We start from the raw sequence: 25,964 nt of genomic DNA, 5'->3' as shown, positions 1-25,964 counted from the left end.
CAACATTTGGCATCGCATGACTTGAACCAGCGCCCCATGACACGATATACTCTATGTTGAAGATTAAGTGTGAAGACTCTACAATTTAAAAGTCCCAAAACTCTGTCAAATTTACTACGAATCAAACATTTAGAATTTTTACAAACTTTCATATCTTAGAAATTCTCAAGTATAAAGTCTGAACTGTTTTGAATTTGAGAACACCTCTGATTATATATCAAGTGTTCAACCAAACAATTATTTCTTTGTAATTGTTGTTTGTTAGAAGTCTCTTCCTTGTGTGCTTGAGCATAGAAATTCTTTTGCATGTGTGCTTGAGCGATTGTAATCTTGTGTGATTATAGTGAAAAGTGACAAGGGAACATGACTACTTCTGGATTGTAGAAGGAACCAGGATAATTGCTTATCTCTCTCTCTCTCTCTCTCTCTCTCTCTCTATATATATATATATATATATATATATCTTTTATATTCGCTGCACTTAACTTTGAACATTGCTTCAGGTTATGAACTCTATCATAAGCTGAACTTTGTACTAAATTTAAAAGAAGAAAAAGCTAACACAATCCAAACCCTCTTCTTGTGTTTTTCTCACCTTCACTCTAAACATCACAAACTACATTACGCATAGAATTATTTACAAGTGTACTTCCATGTTGACTAGGTTTTTCAAGGGATAGTTTGTCAGATCAATTTATTTCAAGATTCTGATCGCCAAAATTCATGTTCCTAGTTCAAGTAGGTCATATCCGACAGTAGGAATGATTTTGTTTGATACCGTTTGCCGTTTTGGTAAGTTTTAGTTGACGTGTAAATGTACTTTCAGTTTGACTAGGTTTCTAAAGAGATGGTTTGTTGGATCGGCTTATTTCAAAGATTCCGATCGCCGAAATTTGTGTTCATCGTTTATTCTTAATTCAATTAGGTCATTTTTAGGAAGGACTCATAATTAGGTAGTTTTAGATTGGTATTATCCTGATGTTGAATTTTACGTAATTATATTTGTTTTCTTATTCAACCATACTGGTTTTTAACCCAACTCATACTCAAAATCAACTTATCATATTATGTTGTGTGTCTTCAAATACCCGATTAAGACAAGACATGATACATTTATCATATCTTGTTTCTTATCCCATCCTACTAAAACTAATTTAGAACTTTCATAATTTAAAACCACAAAAACCCATAGTAGAAGAATCAAACGGACAACACTAAATATTTGAAAAAGTAATCAAGACAATTTTGGCCAACATCAAATATTATAGCAAGCATTATTTATGTAAAAAAACTTTTTTTTTTGGGCTCTAAATGTTTTTTTTTATGTAAGGTACTAAAATAATAGTCATATACAGTTAAAAGTGAAAAATTTATAAGTTGATAATGGAGCTTGAGTGGAGCATCGACCACGTGGTTAATTGTGTGGTCATGAGTTCTAGCTCCACTAAAGTGGTTTTTAATAATTTTTTTAATTGGTGTTTTTTTTTTGCTCAAATTTTATTTTATTTTGTTAGTTTTTCAAAGACTACAATCGAACCTACGAATTGTTTAAGACAACATAGTATATCGGAAAGACAAAGTACTATAAATATAAACAAATTCAATTACTGCCAATAATTTTCAGAAACAACTTTTAAAACGTCGATAATTTGATTATTCACACACATCCTTCTCATTCAACAATCCCAAATAAACTCAGATTTGATCTTTTCTAGTTACACCACAAAAATATACGGTTACACCCAAATTATTTTAAAATCAAACCATAATTTGAAAGACAAACACAAAATAGCAATGACATTCACCAACACAAAAATTGATCATCAATTGAAAATTGCAAAACTCAAAACACACGACAACAACAAAAACAAAATATTCCCAAATCAACTTCACATAAAAAAACTACAAAATATTATGGTACACAAAAACAACAAAATATTCCCAAATCAAATTTAAATTCATATAATCATATCCCAACACACGAAAGATTTATTGATATACATAAAATAAAATGGAAGATATAAGTGACAGGAAGGAAAAAGGACGAAGATAAAAGATGGGAAATAGAAAGAGAAATTTGGAGGAGTATAATGGTAGAAAATTTTAAAATAGATGAAGGATATTTTTGTCAAAAGGTGTAACTAAAAAATTCATTGGTGTAACCAGATTTTTTATTTATTTTTTGCCTTATATCAATGAAAGATAACAGTTCAAATTAACAAAAGATATATGCTTGTACTTGCATAAAAAGTACAATAAGAATTCTAGGGTTAAGAATCGTATACTAGGGTTTTTAGACTGGTTATTAGATACTTGAGAGTGTTCTCAAGGGTGGTATTTATAGCCTTCTATGGGCTTGGGTCTTGGTTGCTTAGTATCCAAGTAATAGGGTTATTTATGTATTTAGGGCGGTTTCTAGAAGTTTCTAGAGATTTAGTATGGCGGCGATATAATAATGCGCGCCTTGGGCTTTTTGGCTTCTTTTAAAGGTACTAAGGCCTTCCTGAGGGGTCTAAAAGTCCTTTTGGAGGTCTTGGAGGTCTTTCAGGTCCTTAGGAATATTATGACGGTCCATAGCCCCCAAGCACAAGTCTTGGCACAAGACGTGGTGCTTTTTAAGCTGAAGAGATCATTTAGGCAAGTTCTGAGGATCTATAAGGCCGACGTCTTTTTAGGAGAGGGCGCCTAAACCCAACAGACCCTTTGGAGGCCCTTTTCAGGTCCTCTTAAGCCCCTTTTGGAGGGCCTTCTACTTTTGAGGAATATTATGACGGTCCATAGCCCCCAAGCACAAGTCTTGGCACAAGGCGTGGTGCTTCAGTTCTAAAGTGATCGCATTGGCGTTCTCAAGCTTCGATCGAGATGGTTGACACTTAGATTTTCTTTTCATCCAACGGTCCACATCTCCTGACCTTTGCGTTTCCAATGGCGTGTTAACTCTTCAACTAATCGTTTACACGTGTTGGCGATCCGCTGAATGCGCACGTTTTTCGAGAAAATGAAAAGTTTATTTTTTTTCCTTTAAAAGAGGCGAAAAAACCTTCACTTTTCATTTCACTTCATCGTTTCCGTTTCTCCCGTGGCAAAGAACTCTCTTTTCTTGCTTCTTCTGCTTTTGCCTGTCCGTTCGCACAGACTCAGGTAATCCGCTTGCTCCTTTCCTCTTTTTATTTTGTTTTAGTAAACCATGGTAGTAGTTAGGGAGTGCGATGAGAGTGGGAGAGAAATACCTCCCTCGGATCCTTTAGACCGACAAAAACTATGATTACAATGTTTGAAGCATGCGACTCGAAAAAATGGTTTAATCAATTGGAAAGTGTATGATTCCACTTATTTTAGTCATATGACTTTCTCCAACATTTCTAGCGAGAGTGACTGTAGCGATTCTGACAATAGTGATTGTGTTTTATTATATACGACCCCAGGAGAAAGTTGTGGAAAAGAAATCGTCGAGGTCTCTTCTTCAGAAATGGTTCATGGAAAGGGTACTCAGCTTGCATGTCCGGAAAATGATATTTGAGAGCTTTTCAGACGACGTGCAACGATACGAGTCTACATACAATGATGAGGCGAAGATAAACTTCTTTAGTAGTAAGCTCTCGGTTTCGTCGACGACAAGAGAGGAGGATATTGTCTTGGCGCCCTGTCCCCCCGACGAGAAGGTGTGTTCTATGCGCCCTAAGGGGGTGAAAGAGATCTTCCACATGTATGGCGCCGTATTGGAAGAATTTGGGGTAAGAATTCCCTTTACCCTGTTCGAGATGGACGTTCTACGCATGCTCAATGTTGCCCCAACTCAGATTCATCCTAACAGCTGGGCTTTCATTCGAGATTTTGAGATTTTATGCGACGCTTTAGACATGGTTCCTTCAGCCGGAGTCTTTTTCCATTTTTACGGAATGAAAGGGGTGGATAAAGGTTCCTGGGTTCCTATTAGCGCTCATCCTGGGAAGCAGCTTTTCCCTCCTTTTGCTTCGAACTTTAAGAAGGATTGGAAAAAGAGTTTTTTGAGGGTTCAAGCGTCAACAGATTCCACAGTTAGCGTTGCTAGTGTCGCGGGCGAGGTTAAGTTTCCTTTAGGGTGGACTGCCAATCCTTTGGCTGTCTCAGGCTATCACTATCTGAAGATGACCCCCTACGAACAAGGTGTAGTTGGCTTTTTAGATCGGATGCGTCATACGGACATTCGAAAACTTTTAAACAAAGAAGGGGATTCGGAGGACCTTGAATTGTACCTTCGTGAGTGTTGAAGATTCATGTTCTTTTCTTTACGAAATTTCATTACGTGTTTTTTTTTTTGTTTTGGTTGATTTGTCTGACTGATGTGGTTTTTATTTTTCCTGTTTGTACAGTGCCAATGCTGCCTTTATCCGGAAAAGAAAGAAGGAAGTACCTTGAAGCACTCAAGGAAAAGAATGCTTCTGGCGAACATATCTCCTGCGACCCTGCTGGGGTGATTCTTCGTAAAGGTGCGAAGAAAAGAGATAACCCTGCCAGCTTTGAACCTGTCGCCGGCGGGGTTGATGCTATGTCTGAGAAGATAGCTGAGGGCGAGGTTATGGTGAATGAGGTGAACGACGCGACCATCTTTCCCCAGAAGAAGAAAATGAAAACATCAAGGAAAGGAGGCGGAAGAGCTTTATCAGTGGAGGCTGACGCGGCGTTTGAAGCTTCATTTTGGCACCGTGATTTCAACTATCGCCGCTATATGGAGGATAACGTCCCATTTTCAGCAGTGGATAAAGACGCTGCTTTTCATGGGAAATTTGACGAGCTGGTGCAAGATGCCGGGACCAGTGCTCTCCGAACTTTGTTATACATTCGGTCGATGGAGAAGAAACACGAAGTCTTAGAGAAAGAGTATCAGGATTCTGTGAAGGATGTGGAGAAATTCAAGCACAAGGCTATAGCTTTTGAAGAGAGGGTGGAGGGGCTTTTGAAGGAAAAAGCTGTGTTGGAGAAAGCAGTCACCGATGCAGAGAAAGAGAAATCGGACTGGCAGGTAGAGAAGGGCGAGCTTGACGCCCAGAATACCAAATTAAAAGATGACTTGAAAAAATCGAAGGATGAGGTCGAGAATGGCAAGATGGCGCTAGCTGGGTTCTTTGAGGATGGTTTTCAAAGGGCGAAGTCACAGGTGGCCCATTTCTATCCAGAACTGGATTTGTCGGGTCTTGATTCTCTAAAGTTCGTTCAAGATGGCGAGCTGGTTGAAGAGCCTTGAAGATTTCTGATGCTTGACTTTTCCTTGTAGTTGTTTATTTTATTTAGGCTTATTGCTGTTATGGGCGCTTTTGAGTTGTAACGCCTGGCTTCTTTTGAGGCAAATATTTATTTTTGTGGACAACTTGACTTTTACTTTTTTTGAGAACCTTTCGTTTAACTTGACTTTTACTCTAATAGTTTTTATTTTGCTTTGTAGAATCCTCTTATTGGATCTCTGTTCACGAGTATCTTATTCGGAATATATTTTATTTTCACGTAGATTTGCATATCACTTGATTTTGAAATTTACGGAACCTTTATTATAATTGATCTCGATTTCTGACCGGGCGACAAGTACAGAGCCTTTAACAAGGTTGGTGTCGAACTCACGGATTTTTAACCGAGCGACAAGTACAGAGCCTTTAATAAGGTTGGTGTCGAACTCACGGCTTCTTCCGACCGGGCGACAAGTACAGAGCCTTTAACAAGGTTGGTGTCGAACTCACGGATTTTTAACCGGGCGACAAGTACAGAGCCTTTAAAAAGGTTGGTGTCGAACTCACAGCTTCTTCTGACCGGGCGACAAGTACAGAGCCTTTAACAAGGTTGGTGTCGAACTCACGGATTTTTAACCGGGCGACAAGTACAGAGCCTTTAACAAGGTTGGTGTCGAACTCACGGCTTCTTCTGACTGGGCGACAAGTACAGAGCCTTTAACAAGGTTGGTGTCGAACTCACGGTTTCTTTTCGTAATACCATAAAAGATCACACATTTTTGAAGAAATTGGGGTGCCTCGTTAAAAACCCTGCCCTTGCAGGGGAAAAAGAGTGCTCCCCCAATTCTTTTATTCCATCTATTCAAGGAAAGAAAAACATAAGGTCGTCTGCAAAAGAAACATAAAGAGTTTTGCAAATGTCAAAAGAAATAAAAACTTGGCGTTCAGCTATAATAATGTCGTAAGTTGATTGCATTCCAAGTTCTTGGTACTGTCTTCCCATTCAATTCTTCCAACTTATAAGCGCCATGTTGGAGTTTTTCTTTAACTCTATATGGTCCCTCCCAACTCGGCAACAACTTTCCTATCCTGGTAGGGGCGACGACTTGTTTCAAAACAAGGTTGCCTTCTTTCATACTGCGAGGGATGACTTTTGAATTATATCGCTGGGCAGCTCTTTGTTTGGCGGCGAATTCTCGGATATGTGCGGACTCACGTACTTCATCGATCATATCCATCGTACACTGAACTCCGACCTTATTGGCTTCTTCACTGAAATTTTCTCGTCGCCATGTTGGGGTATCAATCTCCACTGGAAGCATTGCGTCTGCTCTGTAAACCATAGTGAATAGTGTCTCTCCGGTAGTAGAATGTGGTGTTGTGTGGTATGACCATAAAACCTGTACTTACGCATTTTATGTAGACAAAAGACCTTTATTTCTGGTTCGTTTGTTAGTGACAAAGTTAATTAAAAAGTTTCTTTAAATCGAAAGACATTCAAGTTTTTACCTCGTAAAGCTGCTCTGCCCAGAGTCCTTTGGCTGCCTCAAGCTTCTTTTTTATACCATTCAGAATTACTTTGTTGGCGGCTTCTGCTTGCCCATTTGCTTGAGGATGAATTACTGATACGAATTTTGTTTCGATTCCTAATTGTTTGCAAAAGTCAACTACTCTGGTGCTGGCGAACTGAGTCCCATTATCTGTTACGATGTTCCGAGGAAGTCCGAAACGACATATGATTTTCTTCCAGTAGAATTTTATTACTTGTTCCGCTGTTATTTTAGAAACTGCTTCTGCTTCGACCCATTTGGTGAAGTAATCTACGCCGACGATGAGGAACTTCAACTGTCCTGGAGCTGGGGGAAAAGGTCCCACAATGTCAACTCCCCACTTGTGAAACGGCCAAGGAGAAAACACTGAGGTCAATTCGTTTGCCGGAGCTATTTTTTTATCAGAAAACCGTTGGCACTTGTCACATTTTTTGACAAATTCGCAGCAATCTTGGGTCATCCTAGGCCAATAGTATCCCGCACGCAAAAGCTTGGCGACGAGAGATCGTCCGCCGATATGACTTCCACAAACTCCTTCGTGTACTTCTAAAAGGACCAGCTCTGTTTCTTCCTCTCCTAGGCACCTCAACAAAGGAGTAACCGCCCCTCGTTTGTAAAGTTTCCCCGCCACAATAGTAAACTTGGCGGCTCTCTTTTTGACCGACAGTCTTTCTTCCTCGTTTGCAGGCTCAAAGGAACCTGTCAGATATTGCAAGATTGGAGTCATCCACCCCTTTGCTTCTTGAGTCGTGAAGAGGACTTCCGTTGTTTCATAACTTGGAGCGGACACTATTTCTTGAATCACTGTTCGGTTATTGCCTGGTCGCTTAGTGCTAGCTAGTTTTGCTAACAAATCTGCCCGCGCATTCTGCTCTCTAGGTACATAGATCACTTCGAAGAAGTTGAAAGACTTCGCGAAACTCCGTACGCTGGTGAGATATTTAGAAAGCTGCGAATCTTTAGTTTGGTATTCCCCGGAGATCTGATTGGTCATCAACTGCGAGTCACTCCGAGCTCTGAGGTTCTCCACGCCCATCTCTCGAGCTAAAATCATTCCAGCTATTAAAGCCTCATACTCCGCCTGATTGTTACTGGCCTTGAATTCGAACTTTAACGATTGTTCAATGAGAAGATCGCCAGGTCCCTCCAGGACGATACCCGCTCCACTTCCTTTCAAATTCGACGACCCATCCACTGATAATGTCCAAACCAAAGGCGTGGTAGTTTCAATGGGAGAAGAAAATTCAACCATAAAGTCCGCCAGTACCTGGGATTTGATGCTGTTTCTGGGGGCGAACAGGATGTCATACTCTGAGAGTTCTACTGCCCAAGACACCATCCTTCCTGCTAGATCCGGTTTGCTGAGAATCTGCTTTATTGGGTAGTTGGTTCGGACGATCACTCTGTGACTCTGGAAATACGGGCGTAATTTTCTGGCGGTTGCTACCACAGCCAATGCTAATTTCTCAATCTTTTGGTACCGTAATTCCGCTCCCTTGAAGACTCTGCTGACGAAATATACCGGTTTCTCCTTTTCTTCAGAGTCCTCGACGAGGACGGAGCTCAGGGCGTTCTCTGACACTGAAAGGTATAGGGACAAGACCGCCCCCTGTGTTGGGCGATGAAGAATAGGAGGTGTGGTGAGAAACACTTTGATCCTCTGAAAAGCTTTGTCACATTCTGGGGTCCACTCAAATTTTTCTTTTTTCTTGATCGAGGGAAAGAAAGAGAAAGCTTTGTCTCCTGCACAAGAGAGAAATCTGGACAACGCGGCCAACCTTCCCGTTAACTGTTGAACTTCCTTTACACTACATGGGCTTCTCATGTTGATGATGGCTTGACATTTATCCGGATTAGCTTCAATGCCATCTTTGGTCAACAAAAAACCCAGGAATTTGCCCGCATGTACTCCGAACGTGCACTTGGCGGGATTAAGGCGCATGTTCGCCTTTCTTACTTGTTGAAAAATTTCTTTCAAGTCCACCGAGTGTTGGCCTTCAGCGGGCGTCTTCACTACAAGATCGTCCACATATACCTCCAGGTTCCTTCCAATCTGGGCACTGAAGATTGTATCCATAGAGCGTTGAAAAGTTGCTCCAGCATTTCGTAAACCAAATGACATTACCTCATAGTGATAATTTTTCTGATTCGTCATGAAGGCAGTTTTAGGGGCGTCCAAAGGGTCCATTTTGATTTGGTTGTAGCCGGAGTAGGCATCCATAAAACTCAGAGTTTTGTACCCGGCGGCATTATCTATCAGATGGTCAATATTCGGCAAGGGATATGGATCCTTAGGACACGCCATATTCAAATCCGTATAATCCACGCACATCCTCCATTTCCCTGAGGTTTTTTTTACTAGAACAGTGTTTTCCAGCCATGTAGGATATTTGATCTCGCTGATAAAACGAGCTTCCATTAACTTTTTTACTTCTTCGTCTACGGCCTTTCGTTTTTCCTCGCCCATCTTCCGCTTCTTCTGTACCACCGGTTTTACGGATGGGCTAACTGCCAGATGGTGACAAGCCACCTTAATATCAATTCCAGGCATATCAGAGGGGGACCATGCGAAGAGGTCAAAATTCTCTTGCAAAAGCTGAATCAGGTTTCGTTCCTCCGCTTCTTTGAGGGAAGCTCCGATCTTGGTGGTCCGATTAGGATCGGATCCTATCACTATATCTTTCAAATCTTCGATAGGCACTATCCGTTCCTGCTGGTAATCTTCTCGTGGATCAAGGTCAATGAGATTTACGCCGAGTGTCTCTCTGCCTTTCCCGCCGAGCTTGAGGCTGGCGTGATAGCATTCTCGCGCGATCTTTTGATCACCTCTTATTACCCCAACTCGCCCGTTGTCCAGGGGATACTTCATCATCAAATGTTTAGTAGAGACAAAGGCATCTAAAAGATTGATGGAAGGACGTCCAATGATAGCGTTGTATGAACTGGGTGCGTTGATCACCAAATACCTGATCTTGATGGATTTTTGTTGATCTCCGGTTCCGAAGGTCGTTTTGAGAGTGACATAGCCACGTGCATGTACCTTCTCCCCAGTAAAACCCGACAGGGTCCCTTTGAAAGGTTGAAGCTGTTCTTCGCTCAGACCCATCTTACTGAAGGTGTCGTAATATAGGACATCTGCCGAACTTCCGATATCTATGAGTACCCGTTTGATTTCCCAGTTCAGGAGCTGAAAAGATATAACCAACGGATCATCGTCATGAGGGATTACCTGTCCGAAGTCTTCTTGGGAGAAAGAAATAGTTGGGATTCTCTCTGGTTCATGGGCATCTCCTAGAAGTATTACCTGGCGAGCATACTTCTTTCGCAACTTTCCTGACTCTCCGCCTCCGGCAAAACCTCCCGAGATGGTATGGAGTGTATGTTTTGGCTCTAGGGCAGGTTTATCTTGGGTTGACTCCGGACGGCGCCTATCGTCGGCGTTCTTGGTATATCCTCTTAGTTTTCCGCTCTGGATCAGCTTCTCAATCTCTCTTTTCAAGTGAATGCAGTCGTTTGTGCCATGTCCAAGCACTTGATGGTATTTGCACCACGCATCTTTATTCAGACCCATATACTTGAACCGGGGTTCCGCAGCTGGCGGGATTACTCTTGATTCGAGAACTTCCTTGAGAATTTTCTCGGGGCGTGTGTTCAAGGGGGTGAAGTGATCAGGTGCATAACGATGTGAACTCCTATCGTTAGTCTTCTTGAAGGCCCCTCTATCCCTGTTGGGCGGGACATAAGGGTTTCGCCGCTCTGCTCCTGAACTCCCTCTCTCTTTCGCATCTCTAGCTTTCCTTTCCACATTAGACTCTTCTCCCTTCACATAGCACTCGGCCCGAGCAATTACTTCTTCTATTGAATCAGCGGGTTTTTGTGCCAGCGATTCGTTGAATTGGCCAGCACGCAAGCCATTCTGAAAAGCTCCAACGAAGACCTCCTGATTGGGATTGGAGACTTTGATTGTTGACTCGTTGAAGCGGGCGAGATACTCTTTTAGCGATTCGTTTGGTCCTTGACGAACATTGAATAAGCTTGTGGATAATACTTTTCGGTGGCGGCTACCAGAGAACTGCTGGGTAAACTTCTTAATCATATCCTGATAACCCACAATGGAGAAGCGAGGGAGGCTCATGTACCAGCGCAAAGCTGCGTCCGCAAAAGCACCCGCCAACAATTTGCACTTAAGAGAATCGGCGACTCCGTATACGGACATCCGGGTGTTGAATACTGTCACATGTTCAGACGGATCGCCCCTTCCATTGAAGGTAGGCAGGTGCGGCGGTTTGAAGTTCTCCGGAACTGGAGCGTTCCATATTTCAGCTGAGAACGGCTGGGGTTCCGGTTCATCAAGCTCGCCATGATGAGAGTCCGTCCTCTCCTGCATCTGCTGCTGTTGGATGGTTTCAACCGAGGCGAGTAAAGCTTCATTCTGTTCCAACAGCTGGGCGATCTGACTTTTCATCGTTTGCGCCTCTTCCGGTGTTGTCATGATGGATTTTCTCTAAATCGTACGTGAGGTGCGATTTAGGTTTGAGTAAGGGTTAGGGTATCAAATCGCAGAGAAAACTACGACTCAGTTGTTCCTTGGATCGAAAACGCGATACAAAGAATCGTGGTTAAGGCTAGTTTTACCGTTTCCCACAGACGGCGCCAACTGTACTTGCATAAAAAGTACAATAAGGATTCTAGGGTTAAGAATCGTATACTAGGGTTTTTAGACTGGTTATTAGATACTTGAGAGTGTTCTCAAGGGTGGTATTTATAGCCTTCTATGGGCTTGGGTCTTGGTTGCTTAGTTTCCAAGTAATAGGGTTATTTATGTATTTAGGGCAGTTTCTAGAAGTTTCTAGAGATTTAGTATGGCGGCGATATAATAATGCGCGCCTTGGGCTTTTTGGCTTCTTTTAAAGGTACTAAGGCCTTCCTGAGGGGTCTAAAAGTCCTTTTGGAGGTCTTGGAGGTCTTTCAGGTCCTTAGGAATATTATAACGGTCCAATGCTAATAAACAACGGTAAACATTCTAATTTGGAAGGCATGTTAGCTTCAATATTCAAATTCTAAAATAACAATTATCATTAAATCACAATATCACCAAATCATGAATCTCACTTTATAAGAATAGGAATGTAATATGTATTTTCTATCCGTGTTGAACAAAGTTTGGTAGCTTAGAACAACTTATTCTCCTTTAGATGACAAGCACTAAGAGAACCTATTTAGCAACAATTCACGTATTTTATCGAATCACAAATGTTCCTCTTCTCTAGTTGTTATTTCTATGAACATTCTTTATTTAGCCATTCAACAAATTCTCTGATGATTGGTCTCTTGAAAGGATCCATGTTGACTCACATGCATGCCTCATCAACCTAACAACCAAAACATAAATAAAAAGAGAAGTTTGAACTGCAGGCGATGTGGAGCAGATAAAAAATACAACATAGTAAACCTGATGCTACACATTACTATGTAATTTATACTATGTTCTCATTTACTTGTTTTTCAAAGAAAATTGAGGAATCAACTATGTAGACCCTACATATCAGAGTATACTCATCACACATCCAACTAATTACCAACTGCAATTTTACCACACAAGGTGCATCACTTTTCACACTTCTTTCGCAAATGCACTTTTACAATTCAGTCAAGATCATCATACAACTGCAAGTTTAAAAGATAATTATAACGATGGGTAATATATATAAAAATACTATTACATAAAAACTTATAGAACTTGCTTACAGAGTTGTCACTGAAGTCATTGTTGTGATGATCTACATGTGGTGAATGTGTCGTGTTAGCATGATGTCGATGTATTGGACACGTTTGTTTATTATGCCCGACTTCTCCACAAGTAGAACACCGAGTTCGCTTCCTTTTCTTCCGAGTACGTGACGAAGCTAAAGCAGCACATCCTTTACTTCTTACCGGAGCAGGATCCCTCAATATCTCATGGTCACTTTGACTTGAATCAGTGGCTCCGCCATCATGTAAACCCATCTTTGTTTCCAATTTCTGAATATCAGCAGCAGCTTGCTCCATATGATCATCGAAATCATCACCACTCTCACTTGCTAATTTGCTCAAACGCATATATCGAAACAAAAGAGCAGAATATCTAGACGACTTATGTGAATCCCAATATTTTGGAAGAGGCTTATTTGTGCTACATACTACTTCCTTCGCATTCTTTGTACACCTAGGTGCTACCAGAGTCTTCGACAATTCTGCAACATCAAAAAAAAAAAAACAATAGTGCAATAATATGCTCGCATGGGAGGCCAAATGACTCCATCTTCTTGCAAGAACACTTGAACACATCATCATCTGGATAAAATGATATGTTCCACTCCCGTTTAGATGCTTGGTACTTACAAAGTTTGATTGCATGCTGTCACGACCATATCTGCAGACCGTGCAAGAATATCACGAAATATTGAGAATAGTTCTCGAGTAAATAACTTTCCAGCACAACGCTGCATGCTTTGAAATCTTGTTTGTAGTACAGAATCACCGTAATTAGAAGAAAAGTCAGCTTCAACCTCCTTAAAACGCATGTAATTAAGGCATCGATGAAAATTTAGCAAAAAGTCAGTCAAATTATATCGTGAGTTAAGAAACTTCCCCATTTCTGAATGTAACCCCTCAACCCGGGAGGTAGTCCTGAACCCAACAAAAAAATTGCCGCGTATGTGTGCAGTGGCCCACATCTTTCTCTTTGCATACAACTCTTTAACCCACTTGTTGTCATGCAACCCAAATGTATCAACCATTTCAGTCCACTTGCGCCGAAACTCACCCAGATCATAATCACCCAACATGCATATCCTGAATCGACCCACAAACTCAGGAGCTCCAACGTTAGATGTTGCATTAATTGCGAATTAGATGCCAAGCACACAATCTATGATAAGCATTTGGAAACACCTTTTTAATAGCATTCTTCATTGCAAGATCTCCATCAGTAATGACAGATATAGGCGACTTGCCTGACATTGCTTCCAAAAATTGTTCAAGAACCCACACATAAGTTTCTTCCTTTTCATTTGCAACAACAACACCAGCAAATATAACATTATGATTATGGTTATTAACGCCAGAAAACACCACTAAGGGACAATGATATTTGTTCGTTCCATATGTTGCATCAAATGCCAACACATCACCATAGACACCATAATCCATTTGGCTAATACCGTCGCACCAAAACAGGTGTTCAAGCCTACCTTCTCCGTCAACGGTGTGGCGATAAAACATCAACGAGTCATTTGATGCCAGCCCATGAAGATATTGTAAAGCATTTTTACCATCACACCGTTTCAAAAGGCGTTCCTTTCCTATCTGATTATATATATCCTTCTTTCGAAACCCTATCTTTTCATACCCTCCTGATTGGTTTGCCAAAGAACTATAGAATTGAGACGGCCCTATCCCAACCTTCAACATGTCGTTCATCTGCATTATATCCGACTCTTTCATTTTTCGATGTGCAGCAAGCATTCCATGGTACTCTTCATCTAAAAGCTCATGGTTGTGTTGATCGGTAAAAACAGTTATCAACCAACGTTGTGAGAACATATCTATATGCACCCAAAATTTTGCTTCACATCCACACCGAGTCTCGGGTTTACACTCACGCTTCCGGTTTTCTATTGTTAAACCTTTATTCTCCCTAAACCCTTGTCTGTGGCAGACAAAGGTTTGCTGTAATATTTCCCCTTTATTGCTTTTAATCATCTTGCTCTTGCGGACCGCAAACCCATTCATTCTAGCATACCAATTATAGAACTCATAAGCCATATTCAAGCTTGAAAACTCAAATTTCCTTGTCTCATGGGGACTTGTTCCCTTCAGGTCCATGCAAAGAATATCCTCCTTGTTATCAATATATATAATTTCTTCGGTACCTTCCCCAGCCTCAACACTAGCATCATCATCATCGTCATCACTTACCCCAGTTGACAAGCCTTCTAGTCCCTGCCGCAACAAACAAAGCTTCAATATATGTACCAAGAAGAAAATACAATAATATTGGTATTTAACAAATTTCTTATACCTCCACAGATGCAACAGATTCATCCATCTGCATATTCTCTTCAACATTATTTTCCATCTCAAACACGTTCAAACAAAAATGTCACCTTTCACTATTCAGTTAAATGTACCGATGCTCCTTTTCTATTGCCCTACACATATTATGGCATCCATGTTATTTTCAAAACAAAAATTTACAAATAAATTTACTTTTTTTTTTTTGAGCAAACAAATAAATTTACTTAACTTCTTAAATACAACCATTGTCATATGTTAATCCTATATGAACCTTATTTTTTTCATCTAGCATAAAAATATTCAGATAGACTAAGACCTCTGTTAGAAATGAAAGAATTTTGTTTTGGCGGTAGAATTTATAAGCATAGATTGCGTTTAATAATAAATCTACAAAAGAAACATTTATTAAGCACTTAATAACAAATCTAATTTTAAAGCAATGGAGTAAATATTAAGAAATACTAGCAACAAAAATTAAGTGTAGAATGTTCAATATATTGGGAAAAACCGGATAGATAAGACTCTTGATAAAAGTTTATATAAAGGAGGCAATCATCACCTTGCAAGTCGGTTTTTTAAGGTTGAGTTAGGCCCCCAATTTCAACACAATAGTACTTATCTTTGGTGCGAGTAAAATGCTGCCATTACCCATGCAACAAAGTTTTGGAACATGTAGCATCAATGTCCTAGAGATAGTTACTTATAGCACATGAACCTATTTGTATTTTATCTCAATTTAGGAAAAATTGTCACACTATCTAAGATGAGTGTGTATATGAGGAAACATTTTAAAGTAGAGTTTAACAAAGTGCATTGTGGTGTATGGCTTCTAAATTTCTATGTCCATATTACTTGTTATTTTCACTTATATTTTTGGTTCTTGTGTGTTTTTTCCTAACAAAAATGAATTTTGTTATAAAATCTCAAGCACAAGATGAACATGAGACATGTCAGTGTCGACATCAACATAAGGGGTTATATTCAAATAGTTCACTTTCACAATTTATTAATGGTGTCTACATGTCAATGCCGTATCTACTATTAATGTCGGGCTTCATAAATCAAAACACAGAATTTCCGAACTTGTTATGTATTTGGTTGTATGTGTGTGTGAATATGAGTCTTTTAAGGTACTATAATAGCAGAAAGTAAAAAGAGAACTAACTCATCAATGCTTAATTTATTGCCTATCTTCATAATCATGCAAGTACCAAATATAGACTTGTTAACAGAATGGCAAGCATGCACAATATATATATGGTAATTGCATGACTCATCCCTAGCAACTACAAGTGACTCATCAAGATAGATAGCAAGAATTCAAAACCTCAGTGAAAGGTAAATTCCAAAATCACAAAGAATCATCAACACATTCCAATAATTCTAAATTCTCATCATTACAAAGGTCTGAAGCAAAAACAAAAAATAAGGTATAAGAAATTACAAGGAACCGGAAATTAAAACTAAAAAGGGATAAAAGGAAACTATTAGAGGATTGCAAGGTGAGGATTGCCTCCTTTATATAAACTAACTAAAAAATCAGAGATGACGTCGACTCCCTCACTTCACCAAACGCCGCAAGTGAGAGCTTTCAATTTGATGAATTTGATTTGTATTCTGATCTTGGACTGAAAAAGGGGAATTGGTGTTTGAAGAAGAAGATTTTAATTTTTAATTTTAGGGTTCATATAGTTTGATTTTCAAATTTGATGGTTTGAGGGGAAGAGCAGTTATCTGATTATGATTATGGACGAAGAATTACTACACGAATCGTACATAGGGTGTGAAACTATTAGAGGATCTGATTGAATGTGAGCAGTGTTGGAACAAAATGTGTTTCACAATAAACCTTAATGAGTTTTGATGATAACAAGGTATTAAAAATTGTCAATTGGTTATTGCTAATAATTGTTCAAGTGTACATGACCATAGGCAAAGTCAATCTATTTCAATAGGTCTTGGAAGAACAATGGAGAGCAAAGGAATCCAAAGCATCTGAAGAAAACTGCGTCTGAAGCTAAGAAGTGCTTCTGAAGTAACAAGTGCCTCTGAAGTAATGAAGTCATCAGAAGCAGAAGTTCATCAGAAGCAGAAGACCATCAGAAGCAAGATTTCATCAGAAGCTATATCATCACCAGAAGCTACAAATGATCAGTAAATTTTAACTGAAGATTCAAAGGAGCTGTTTTTCGTTTCAACCTCGTCTAAGAGAATGAAGAATTGAAAGGGAGGTATCAACGGTCATTTGAAGAACACTGAGTACTTGTCCTTCGTTATCAGAGTTGACAAAGTACAAGTGTACAACCACTACCTCCACTACTCTGTTTTTGTCTACGCTACAAGACAAGACAACAGCTCTGCCTGCAGCAATGTTCCTTCAAGATGGGAATGAATTTGAAGTTGATTCTTCAAAGGACTACACCCAAATCAGGCAAAAGATTACTGGTGGATGATCAAAGAAACTCAACGACTCTTTAGACGTGCTCAAAATCTCAACGTCTCTTTCACACCTCTATATAAAGGAGTGAGGACTTGAAGATTGGCAAGAGATATCAATACAAGTTAAAAGCGCCAAAACTTTGCCAAATTTGATTCTACAAAGCACTTTGAATTTCTGCACTGATTTGATACATCTTAGAAATTCTCAAGTCTAGAGTCTTTATTGCATTGTATTGTGAACACCACTGATTGTATATCAAGTGTTCAACATCAAACATTTTCTCTGTATTTTTGTTTGAATAGAAGCCTCTTGCCTGCGTGCTTGAGCATTAGAAGACTCTTGCTTTAGTGCTTGAGCATTGGAAGACTCTCGCCTGCGTGCTTGAGCATTTTGAGAAGTCTCATACTTAGAGAGTATTGAGCATTTGTAATCTTTGTGATTATTAGTGGAAATCTCCTTGGAAGTGCAAGGGGGACTGGACTACTTCCGGTTTGTGGAAGGAACCAGGATAATTGCTTGTGTCTCGCTTTTCTTCTCTCTGCTCTGTTTTATTCTGCTGCATATTTGATTCTGATCATCACATCAGAAGCATTCCTAACCTGCTTCTAAAGTATTATCAGAAGAAGAATTTTTAGAGAACAAGAAAACACAATTCAACCCCCCTTCTTGTGTTTTTCTCACCATCAAGCAGTTCTACATTTTTCCACTTTTAATTTAAATAAATCTGAACCACTTGTTTAATCTATTGATATTTTTCTCGTGGTCCATTGGTGAGGGACCTAATTGGACCCTCACCCTAGAATCCACCTTATTATTGTATATGTGTTAATATTTTTATTAAATTCACTTAATTTTATTTGCATGTGCATCTATAAATTTACGAGTATTTATAATATGATATATTTTATTATATTTGTTTGTATTTATTAAGATATTCATCATATATCAATCCATGATAAATTTTATTTGTGGTTATCATACATATAATTTTTTTATCTTCTTAAATATGTCTAACCCGAGCAACGCGAGATAAATACACTAGTAATATTAGAACCAATCTTGTCTTCTATGTGATACAATGACATAATACAATCATGTCCCATGAGCTTAGATACACACTATAACATTATATTCATCTTCCCCAAAAACGAAACGGTATATTTATCTAATGTCAGTGACCACAACTTGTCAAAAAAATTATGGAAGATGAAATATGAGTTCTAAAATTACAAGATAGAATAAAATCAAGAATAAACCTTTAATTTGATCTTATAAAGAATGAGATGTTGTCACAAGTCTATTAAAACTGGTGTATCCAAATCAGTAGGCCATACTGAATTTACAAGACAGGAAATTAAGAGCCTGCCCTCTCCCTAGCCAACCAGTTCCTAATAAAGTAATTCAATACCTAAATGGGTATTAATATTTGTTGCATTATTAATTTGATTATTCATTAAGAAATAAAAAAATTAAAATAAAAAGTTCCATTAAAAACTTTTTTTGTATAAATATAGATAGTTTAATTTTTTTTTTTTTGAAAAAAAAAAGACTGATTGGATTAATTAATTGGATTAATTAATTAGATAGTTTAATTTTAGTTAGATATATTATATTAATTTTTTAACTATTACTTACCAAATTATGTCAAGCGTTTATTTTTAAAGGATTAATAAAAATATTAACAGGCTTTTCTAATGGGTTTTTGAAGCCCAATTTCAACCTCATCTCTAACCTAGAGAGAGAGAGAGAAGGTTGCAGCTATGCAAAGCTTGAAGCAGCGCCGCCGTGAAACCAAGCAGCGCCGCCGTGAAACCAAAATTGATCAGTGAAACCAAAATCATCACTGCCTGTGTTGTTGGTTTGGAGGATACGATTTATAACACAGTGGTTCACGTTTCTTCTTTCCTCCAGCCGAGAATCGCCGGAAACACAAACACCGTGGTTCACTCACTTCCTCCACCAAGCACCAGCTCGCCGGAATCACTTCCTCTAGCAGCTCACTCTTCCTCTCGCAGTGTCATCAAGTAAGGTAAGGTAAGCCCATCGATTCTCCAATTTTTCGTTCCTTCTCCAATTGATTGTTTTAGGGTTTCAGAATTGGGGATTGGGAATTGTTTTAGGGTTTCAAAGAGTTTGGAAAATTGCTTGCTAATGATAATACCTAGAATGTTCAAATCCATCAAATATTGTAGTATTGTTCCATGTACTTGCTTCTTCATGGCTATATTTTCTCTCTTCACCTTGAGCATTTTCATAAAGTCTTTCATATCATTCCACATTGTCAATGGGTTTGTACTCATGGAGCTGAATATGTGAGTTGAACATTCTATGGTTAAAGTCAAATGTTGATACATGTAGGTGAAAGATTAAGAGGAAGTAAGATTAGGATCTACGGTCTATAGATTTGTGCATCAAATTGCTTATATATCTGGTTTCTATAGTGAAATATATAGGAAACCAAACTATTTTTGTTGTCTATGTCTATGACAAAACTAATGCATATGAACTTATTAGTTATTACAATGTACGGTGCTAATGTTCTTGCTATTGGCTTATACATATAAGCGGTCCAAATTTCACGTACATATGTACGTGCTCTACCTACAGTTAGATCAGCAGGAACCAGATACCTACAATCAACAAAAAAACGACACACCATGAATAAAGATGAAAACATACCTCACGCATGGACTGCAGTTAGAAATATAAACGGCACATTAAGTTGATTGTCAATATTGTAAGTAGAAATATGATTTATTGCACCAAAAGTTACTAATGGCATGCTAGATATGTCGATGTCTATTATAGAACTGTGTTCCACAACCACTTTTGCTGCTTATTTTCTCCAGATTCAAAAGTCATTTTACAAAAATAAAGGGATCAAACTTTTCATTGAAAATGACAAAACTCTAAAAAACTATGCAGAAAAAAAATGAAAGAAAGAAGTAAGTTTTATGTGCTAATTAATTGCAATTGAGTGAATATTTGATGTTATTTGTTCTATTGATTGTGATGAAAACACAACAAAATTGCCCAAAAAACACAAAGTTTAGAATAATATTGAAGTTGAATGCACAAAAGAAACTAACTGCTAAATGACTGCATCCTTTATATATGGCTACTTCCAGTACGGTATATATATACCGAAAGTTAAAAAAATCAATTTGAAAAGTGTGCCTCCGGACTCTATGTACCGGAAGTGTTAAAAATGCGATTTCAAAAAACTGCATCCGGTATATACATACCGGAGGAGTAAAATGTGGAATATGAAAATGAACCATCGGATTTTATGTACAGGAGGCTCCAATTCATAAGTACAAAGGTTAATTTTGTATTTTTGGGGGGCCTAAAGAGATATTTGGGGGCCTAAAAGCAATCTTCCAATACACGAGCGTTTGTTAAGTTGGTCTATTGCCACTCACTCACAAAAGAACATTCATAATAACTAGTGCATCCGTCTCGTCTTACAGGTGAGAAGATGAATAACAAGGTGGATATAGAGACCGGCTTAAGACTCATCAACAGGAAGGATGAAAATTTCGAAGAGTGGTATTCCGAGGTACGAAAACTACTTGGTTCTTTCAATCAATTATTTCTTTTCTACTTTCTGTTTTTGTCATTGAACCAATTAAATTGAAACCTTTCTAAAATATCCCCAAATTCATAACTCATTTTTATACATTTTCCTTTGAACGATGCAATTTAAGAAACATTGGAATGTATTCTCATTTATTTCTCTGTAACCCATTGTCAATATTTGTCTTTTCTTTTCCCATAGTTCGATCAAAAGTATTTGTGGGTAAATATCTTATTAGCAGCTTACAGCACAAGCACTTGAATAATCTTGCATAAGCTATTTCTATAGCAAAAGTTAAAATTAATTTAAATAGTTTTTGTATATGTTATAAGCTGTCTTCATAAGTTATCTTGAAGAATTGATGAAAATAAGCTATATAAAACTCATGAAAAATGTCATAAACTGTTTTTACAAGTTCTCTCAAAAAAAGTATCACAAAACTTATGTCATTAGATAAGCTCAAATAAGTCAATCCAAACAGGTCCTAAGTGTGCAATGTACATATCCCTTTTGTTACAGTTGATCATACAAACTTCTCACCATGCAAGATCAATTACTTTTAAGGAAAATAACGTGCACTACCATGTCATAGCATACCGTCGTTTGTTGTGGTTAGATTATATCCATGATTTAAAATACAAAATCACAGTTCCAGGAAGTTTAAGTTGGTCGGTTGAAAAGATAGAACAAGATTTGTCTTTCCAACCACAAGAATTTTGATCTTTGGTCTTCTGATTTAAACTTTGCAACACTGAGAGAGTTAGAAATCCAAGTATAGATAGTCAGACAACAAATACACCTCTACTATTCTCAATAAAATTGAGAAAAGAGTGATCATTTATATGATTTTATTTAGTGTCTCATGTACTATAGCTTCAGGAAACTAAGCAATACATTATTTATTGTTCTCGTCCACACAATATTTTGTTTTTGTTCTCTATTTTTTGACAACAAACTCTCTCTACTCTTATATTAATATATTTAAAAAAAAAAACAAACCAACACTCTAACCTGTTTGACCATGGCTTTTGATTGCTCTAATAGGTTGTCGCTAGTGCGGAATTGATTGAGCACTATGATATTTCTGGTTTATATATTCTGAGACCATCTGCAGTAGAGATATGGGAGACTTTGCAAGTATGTTTCTCAACGATTTGAATGCATTTATATATATTGTACTTATTTTATACTCTTGATTAGCTAGCTATGGAGTTGATGCAGAATAAATAAAATTTATGATTCTTTCCAAATGGTGATGTTTTAGTTTTTGGTAAAACTACGCTTCTTTATTAGACATAGATGTAGAATTACATAGTTCTTTTCTTTTCTGTTAAGCTTTACTTAGCTGAGAGTTGCTTTCATATCTCAAACAAATGTGCAGGCTTTTTTTAATCCAGAGATAAAGAAAATGAATGTTGAGAGCTGCTACTTCCCTATGTTTGTGCTAGAATGTCATTTGAAAAAGGAGAAGGCCCATTATGACGGTTTTAAGCCAGAGGTGAGAGTTTTTAAGTTTGTTGGGTTGGGCTATTTAACATTTTCCTTGCATATCATGCTTATTGGTTTTCTCTTAAATATTTGAAAATCATTGCATTATTAAATCATTTGTTTGTTCCTAATTATTTTATCAATGTTTCTCATTTTCGTTGATGTTTTGTGTTGAAATGACTGCTTTTAACGATTTTCTTTATAATAGTCTATATAAATTCATTGCTTTTTTTGAGGATATTATTTGTATTTTTCTGATTATATATGTTCGTTTTCTAGGTTGCTTGGGTAACAAAGTCTGGACAGTCTGATTTGGAAACTCATCTTGCTGTTCGTCTAAGTAGTGAAGCTATAATATATCCCTATTACTCTAAGTGGATAAGGGGACACCGCGACTTGCCTTTGAAACTTAATCAATGGTGCAATGCGGTTAGATGGGTGGTTGGAGATCCCATACCATTAATCAGGCACTTTTTTTTTTTTACCATGTTTTCCTTTCTCTAAATTAAACAATGTGCTGACCACCAGAACATAATCACAATTTTTAAGCTTTAATCACGAGGCTTAAAAAATTTCAAATATTGATAATATGCATTTTGATTATATCGGTTACAATATTGTTTTTATCACGCACATCTACTTTGTATTAGAACTTGCATATATAGTATATTTTAAGCAGTTAGACAAATTTTGATTGCAGGAGTCGTGAGTTTCTTTGGCAAGAAGGACACAGTGCTTTTGCTTCTGAGGAAGAAGCAGATGCAGAGGTATTCCATCAAGTAGTTGTTTTAGGAATTTGCCTTAATATTTGCATATTTGGCTGTAATGAGTCTCCTATATTGTGTTCCGTGAACAATTTCCTTTGTATTTTTTAATGTTTTAAAAATGTTTTTTTTTTCTTGTAAAAAAAAAGATTTTTTGTCACTACCTTCGCTTGCTTAAATTAGTTATTGTTTTGCTTTTGGTACATACAATTTACTGATACTAACACATTTGCACTAATCAAACCCGGGGATAAATTGTCTTTCATATGATGATGAGGATGGTATCATGTGGATTGATCCTTTCTCTTCACATTTATATATTTGTATTCCATAAATGTGTCATTAATGAGCACAAAGTGTATATATTTAAAGTTGTGTTGTTTTTTCAAAATACTCTGGATTGTTGTTTTTCAGGCTCTCGAGATATTGGAATTATATAGGCGTATATACGAAGAGTATTTGGCAGTTCCTGTCATAAAGGGTACGAAAAGTGTAGGGGATACTTGTGGCGGTGCAATTTTCACCAATGCTGTTGAGGTATATGTCAACATTATGATGTAGACGCTGATATGTTGTTTGAATGGTACATTGAAGGCTTATAAAATCTTTGATGTTCAATTTTTCTAGGCTTTTATTCCAAACATTGGTCGTGGGATACAAGGTGCAGCTACCCATTGTTTGGGACAAAAGTTTGCTGAGAAGTTTGAGATAAACTTTGAAGATAAGAAGGTAGAGAAAACAATGGTTTGGCAGAACTCATGGGGGTTTTCTACTCGAACTGTAAGCTTTCAATGTCTAAATTATACCATCTCTGTATATGATTAACATTTATATTTATGGAAGGATTCCTCTATATATGATTACATTTATATTTCTTTATGTTGTAACAGATTGGAGTGATGGTGATGGTTCATGGTGATGACAAGGGATTGGTGCTACCGCCTAAAGTAGCATCAACTCAAGTCATTGTGATTCCAGTGCCTTACAAAAACGTTGATTGTGAAGGAATCAATGACGCTTGTAAAGCAGCCGTGAAGATGTTGCGTGAAGAAAAAATTCGTGCCGAGTTAGATTCTAGAGATAACTATTCTCTTGAAAGAAAGTATTCTGAATGGGAAATGAAAGGTGTCCCTTTAATGGTTGAAATTGGGCTAAAGGGTTTAGGAAATAAGCAGGTTATTAATGTTGTTATATTATTGCACTTGTATTCTTTCATATGTCATTATGCTTTTATCTTTTATTTTCAATGCAAACATCAATAAACCTTTTCAATTTTGCATAGGTTTGTGTTGTTCGACGTGATAATGGTGCAAAGATTGACATTGCTAATGCTGATTTAGTTGAAGAAATAAAAAAGTTGCTCAATAATGTTCAACAAAATATGTTGGATGTTGCAAAACAGAAACGAGATGAATGTATTCAAGTCATACATACATGGGATGAGTTTGTAGAAGCTTTGAATCAAAGGAAGATGATCTTAGGTCCTTGGTGTGACGAGAAGGTAGAAATTTAGTATTTTCTTATGCAATTATAAATTTGGTTAGCATTCTCCAATTTATGAGAATGCTGACCAATACCTATAATAATTCAAAATGTTTCCCTATACTAAAGTCTAAATTTATGAAGAACTGACACATGCACTTGTACATAGATATTCATAAAGAACCGATGCATGCACTGTTACATAGATATTGGTAGTTGAAAATATAGGTTGGCAATACAGTTATATATAATTAGATGAAATAAAATGAGCACTATTTATAAAAATCTAAATTTAGAATTAGATTTATATATTCAATACCATATCAATAGAACTTGTTTGGGTATTACATTTTTATAAAGTGTCTCACCAAAAAATACCAAGAGAAATCATTAACAATTTGAACAATTCTACGGTTGTGTTGTGTTTTAGCAAACTAAAAATAAAAGGTTATTTAAAAGGTGCTTTCTTGGTAACTATTTTTTATCTGTACAACGCTTCAGGTGGTAGAGTTAGATGTTAAACAATGGACAGAGAATGAGATGGGAGCAGCAAAGATTCTCTGTAGTCCCTTTGATCAGCCAGAACTCCCAGAAGGTATGTATAATCCTTATTCCAATGTTTGTGTTATGTGATTGAATTTAAACAACTGCTAGTTAAGTTAAAATCTGTATCTACTGTATCACAATTGTTCCTGATGTTGCTTAATTGTGTGTTGTTGGTTTTACAGGCACCAAGTGCTTTGCATCGGGTAAGCCTGCAAAGAAGTGGTCATACTGGGGCCGAAGTTACTAGTCACAACATCAACATTCTTCTCTCTGATCCAATTTCAGATTTTTTTTCTCTCTAGCAAAGTGGGTTCCCCATCCCTTTCCCTCGTACATATATGGAATTGACATGCATGAGAGATTTAAGTAAAGGGAGTAGTAAATGTGACATGCTGTGCACATAAAGTATTTGATGTTTTAGGCGAATTTGACTTTATGTGTGTGGGGTTTAAACCAACTAGACTCTAACATGTGCGATGCACGATTTTTTTGTTAATTCATATTCATTTGAAATTCAGTAACATTTAACTATGATAACTATGATCACTATTATTGTGAAAATTTTACATGCATAGAAAGAAACAATAAAAGAAAAAGAAAGAAACAATAAAAGAAAAAGAGAAAAAAAAGTAGAAGATCAATTCTCATAATTTAAAGAGTACGAAAAGAATCTAAAAATCATGATGAATCTTCAGATCACTTCAATTAATACACCAAAGTTCTAACAACAATTAATACACCAAAATATCTATTTAATTTAAATTCATTAAAATAATTGCTTGAACAAATATATAAGAACCAAAAATGATACGCGTAACTGAAGGGAAAGAAAATGACGGTTTATTGAGAAGTGGAAGA

At 37.4% G+C, this 25,964-nt stretch overlaps 4 protein-coding genes across 6 annotated transcripts; 1 reads left to right on the top strand and 3 right to left on the bottom strand.

Moving 5' to 3' along the window:
- Positions 1–6,145: 6,145 nt before the first annotated feature.
- On the bottom strand, positions 6,146–11,216 carry LOC112420124 (uncharacterized). Its single transcript, XM_039831966.1, has 2 exons — positions 6,711–11,216; positions 6,146–6,601 (listed from the first exon to the last, which is right to left on the bottom strand). The coding sequence occupies exons 1-2, from the start codon at positions 11,214–11,216 to the stop codon at positions 6,146–6,148; spliced, it is 4,962 nt and encodes a 1,653-aa protein (XP_039687900.1).
- A 766-nt stretch (positions 11,217–11,982) lies between these two features.
- LOC112419836 (uncharacterized) lies at positions 11,983–13,134 on the bottom strand. The gene is made up of 3 exons (XM_039831308.1): positions 12,500–13,134; positions 12,346–12,418; positions 11,983–12,123 (listed from the first exon to the last, which is right to left on the bottom strand). Exons 1-2 carry the CDS (start codon positions 13,082–13,084, stop codon positions 12,398–12,400), a joined length of 606 nt encoding a protein of 201 aa, XP_039687242.1. The 5' UTR covers positions 13,085–13,134; the 3' UTR covers positions 11,983–12,123; positions 12,346–12,397.
- A 496-nt stretch (positions 13,135–13,630) lies between these two features.
- LOC112420123 (protein FAR1-RELATED SEQUENCE 5-like) lies at positions 13,631–14,617 on the bottom strand. Its single transcript, XM_024778761.2, has one exon. It carries the CDS (start codon positions 14,615–14,617, stop codon positions 13,631–13,633), a length of 987 nt encoding a protein of 328 aa, XP_024634529.2.
- A 4,326-nt stretch (positions 14,618–18,943) lies between these two features.
- Positions 18,944–25,646, top strand: LOC11407954 (proline--tRNA ligase, cytoplasmic). Of its 3 annotated transcripts, none has more exons than XM_024779662.2 (12): positions 18,944–19,278; positions 20,720–20,808; positions 21,871–21,963; positions 22,208–22,324; positions 22,594–22,781; positions 23,015–23,081; positions 23,493–23,615; positions 23,706–23,858; positions 23,969–24,253; positions 24,361–24,579; positions 25,062–25,155; positions 25,289–25,646. In XM_024779662.2, exons 2-12 carry the CDS (start codon positions 20,728–20,730, stop codon positions 25,351–25,353), a joined length of 1,485 nt encoding a protein of 494 aa, XP_024635430.1. In that variant the 5' UTR covers positions 18,944–19,278; positions 20,720–20,727; the 3' UTR covers positions 25,354–25,646. The 3 variants fall into 3 exon arrangements, with proteins under 3 accessions (XP_024635430.1, XP_024635429.1, XP_039688361.1); XM_024779661.2 differs by having other exon boundaries at positions 18,944–19,283; XM_039832427.1 differs by lacking the exon at positions 18,944–19,278 and adding an exon at positions 19,815–19,986.
- Positions 25,647–25,964: the final 318 nt, after the last annotated feature.

This window comes from Medicago truncatula, chromosome 3 (genome assembly GCF_003473485.1).
Source record: "Medicago truncatula cultivar Jemalong A17 chromosome 3, MtrunA17r5.0-ANR, whole genome shotgun sequence".
Classification (NCBI taxonomy): Eukaryota; Viridiplantae; Streptophyta; class Magnoliopsida; order Fabales; family Fabaceae; genus Medicago; species Medicago truncatula.
Note: the sequence above shows the minus strand (reverse complement) of the source record. Positions and strands in the feature narration are given on the sequence as shown.

Bases quoted from the DNA above. Each gene is read 5' to 3' on its own strand.
- LOC112420124 (XM_039831966.1), bottom strand. From the start codon at position 11,216: ATGAAAAGTCAGATCGCCCAGCTGTTGGAACAGAATGAAGCTTTACTC. The intron at 6,602-6,710 runs GTAAAAACTTGA...GCGTAAGTACAG, and splicing joins GGGCAGAGCAGCTTTACGAG to GTTTTATGGTCATACCACAC.
- LOC112419836 (XM_039831308.1), bottom strand. From the start codon at position 13,084: ATGATGATGTGTTCAAGTGTTCTTGCAAGAAGATGGAGTCATTTGGCC. The intron at 12,419-12,499 runs GTAAGCAAGTTC...TTAAACTTGCAG, and splicing joins ATGACTTCAGTGACAACTCT to TTGTATGATGATCTTGACTG.
- LOC112420123 (XM_024778761.2), bottom strand. From the start codon at position 14,617: ATGGACCTGAAGGGAACAAGTCCCCATGAGACAAGGAAATTTGAGTTT.
- LOC11407954 (XM_024779662.2), top strand. From the start codon at position 20,728: ATGAATAACAAGGTGGATATAGAGACCGGCTTAAGACTCATCAACAGG. The intron at 21,964-22,207 runs GTATGTTTCTCA...ACAAATGTGCAG, and splicing joins AGATATGGGAGACTTTGCAA to GCTTTTTTTAATCCAGAGAT. The intron at 24,254-24,360 runs GTTATTAATGTT...AATTTTGCATAG, and splicing joins AGGGTTTAGGAAATAAGCAG to GTTTGTGTTGTTCGACGTGA.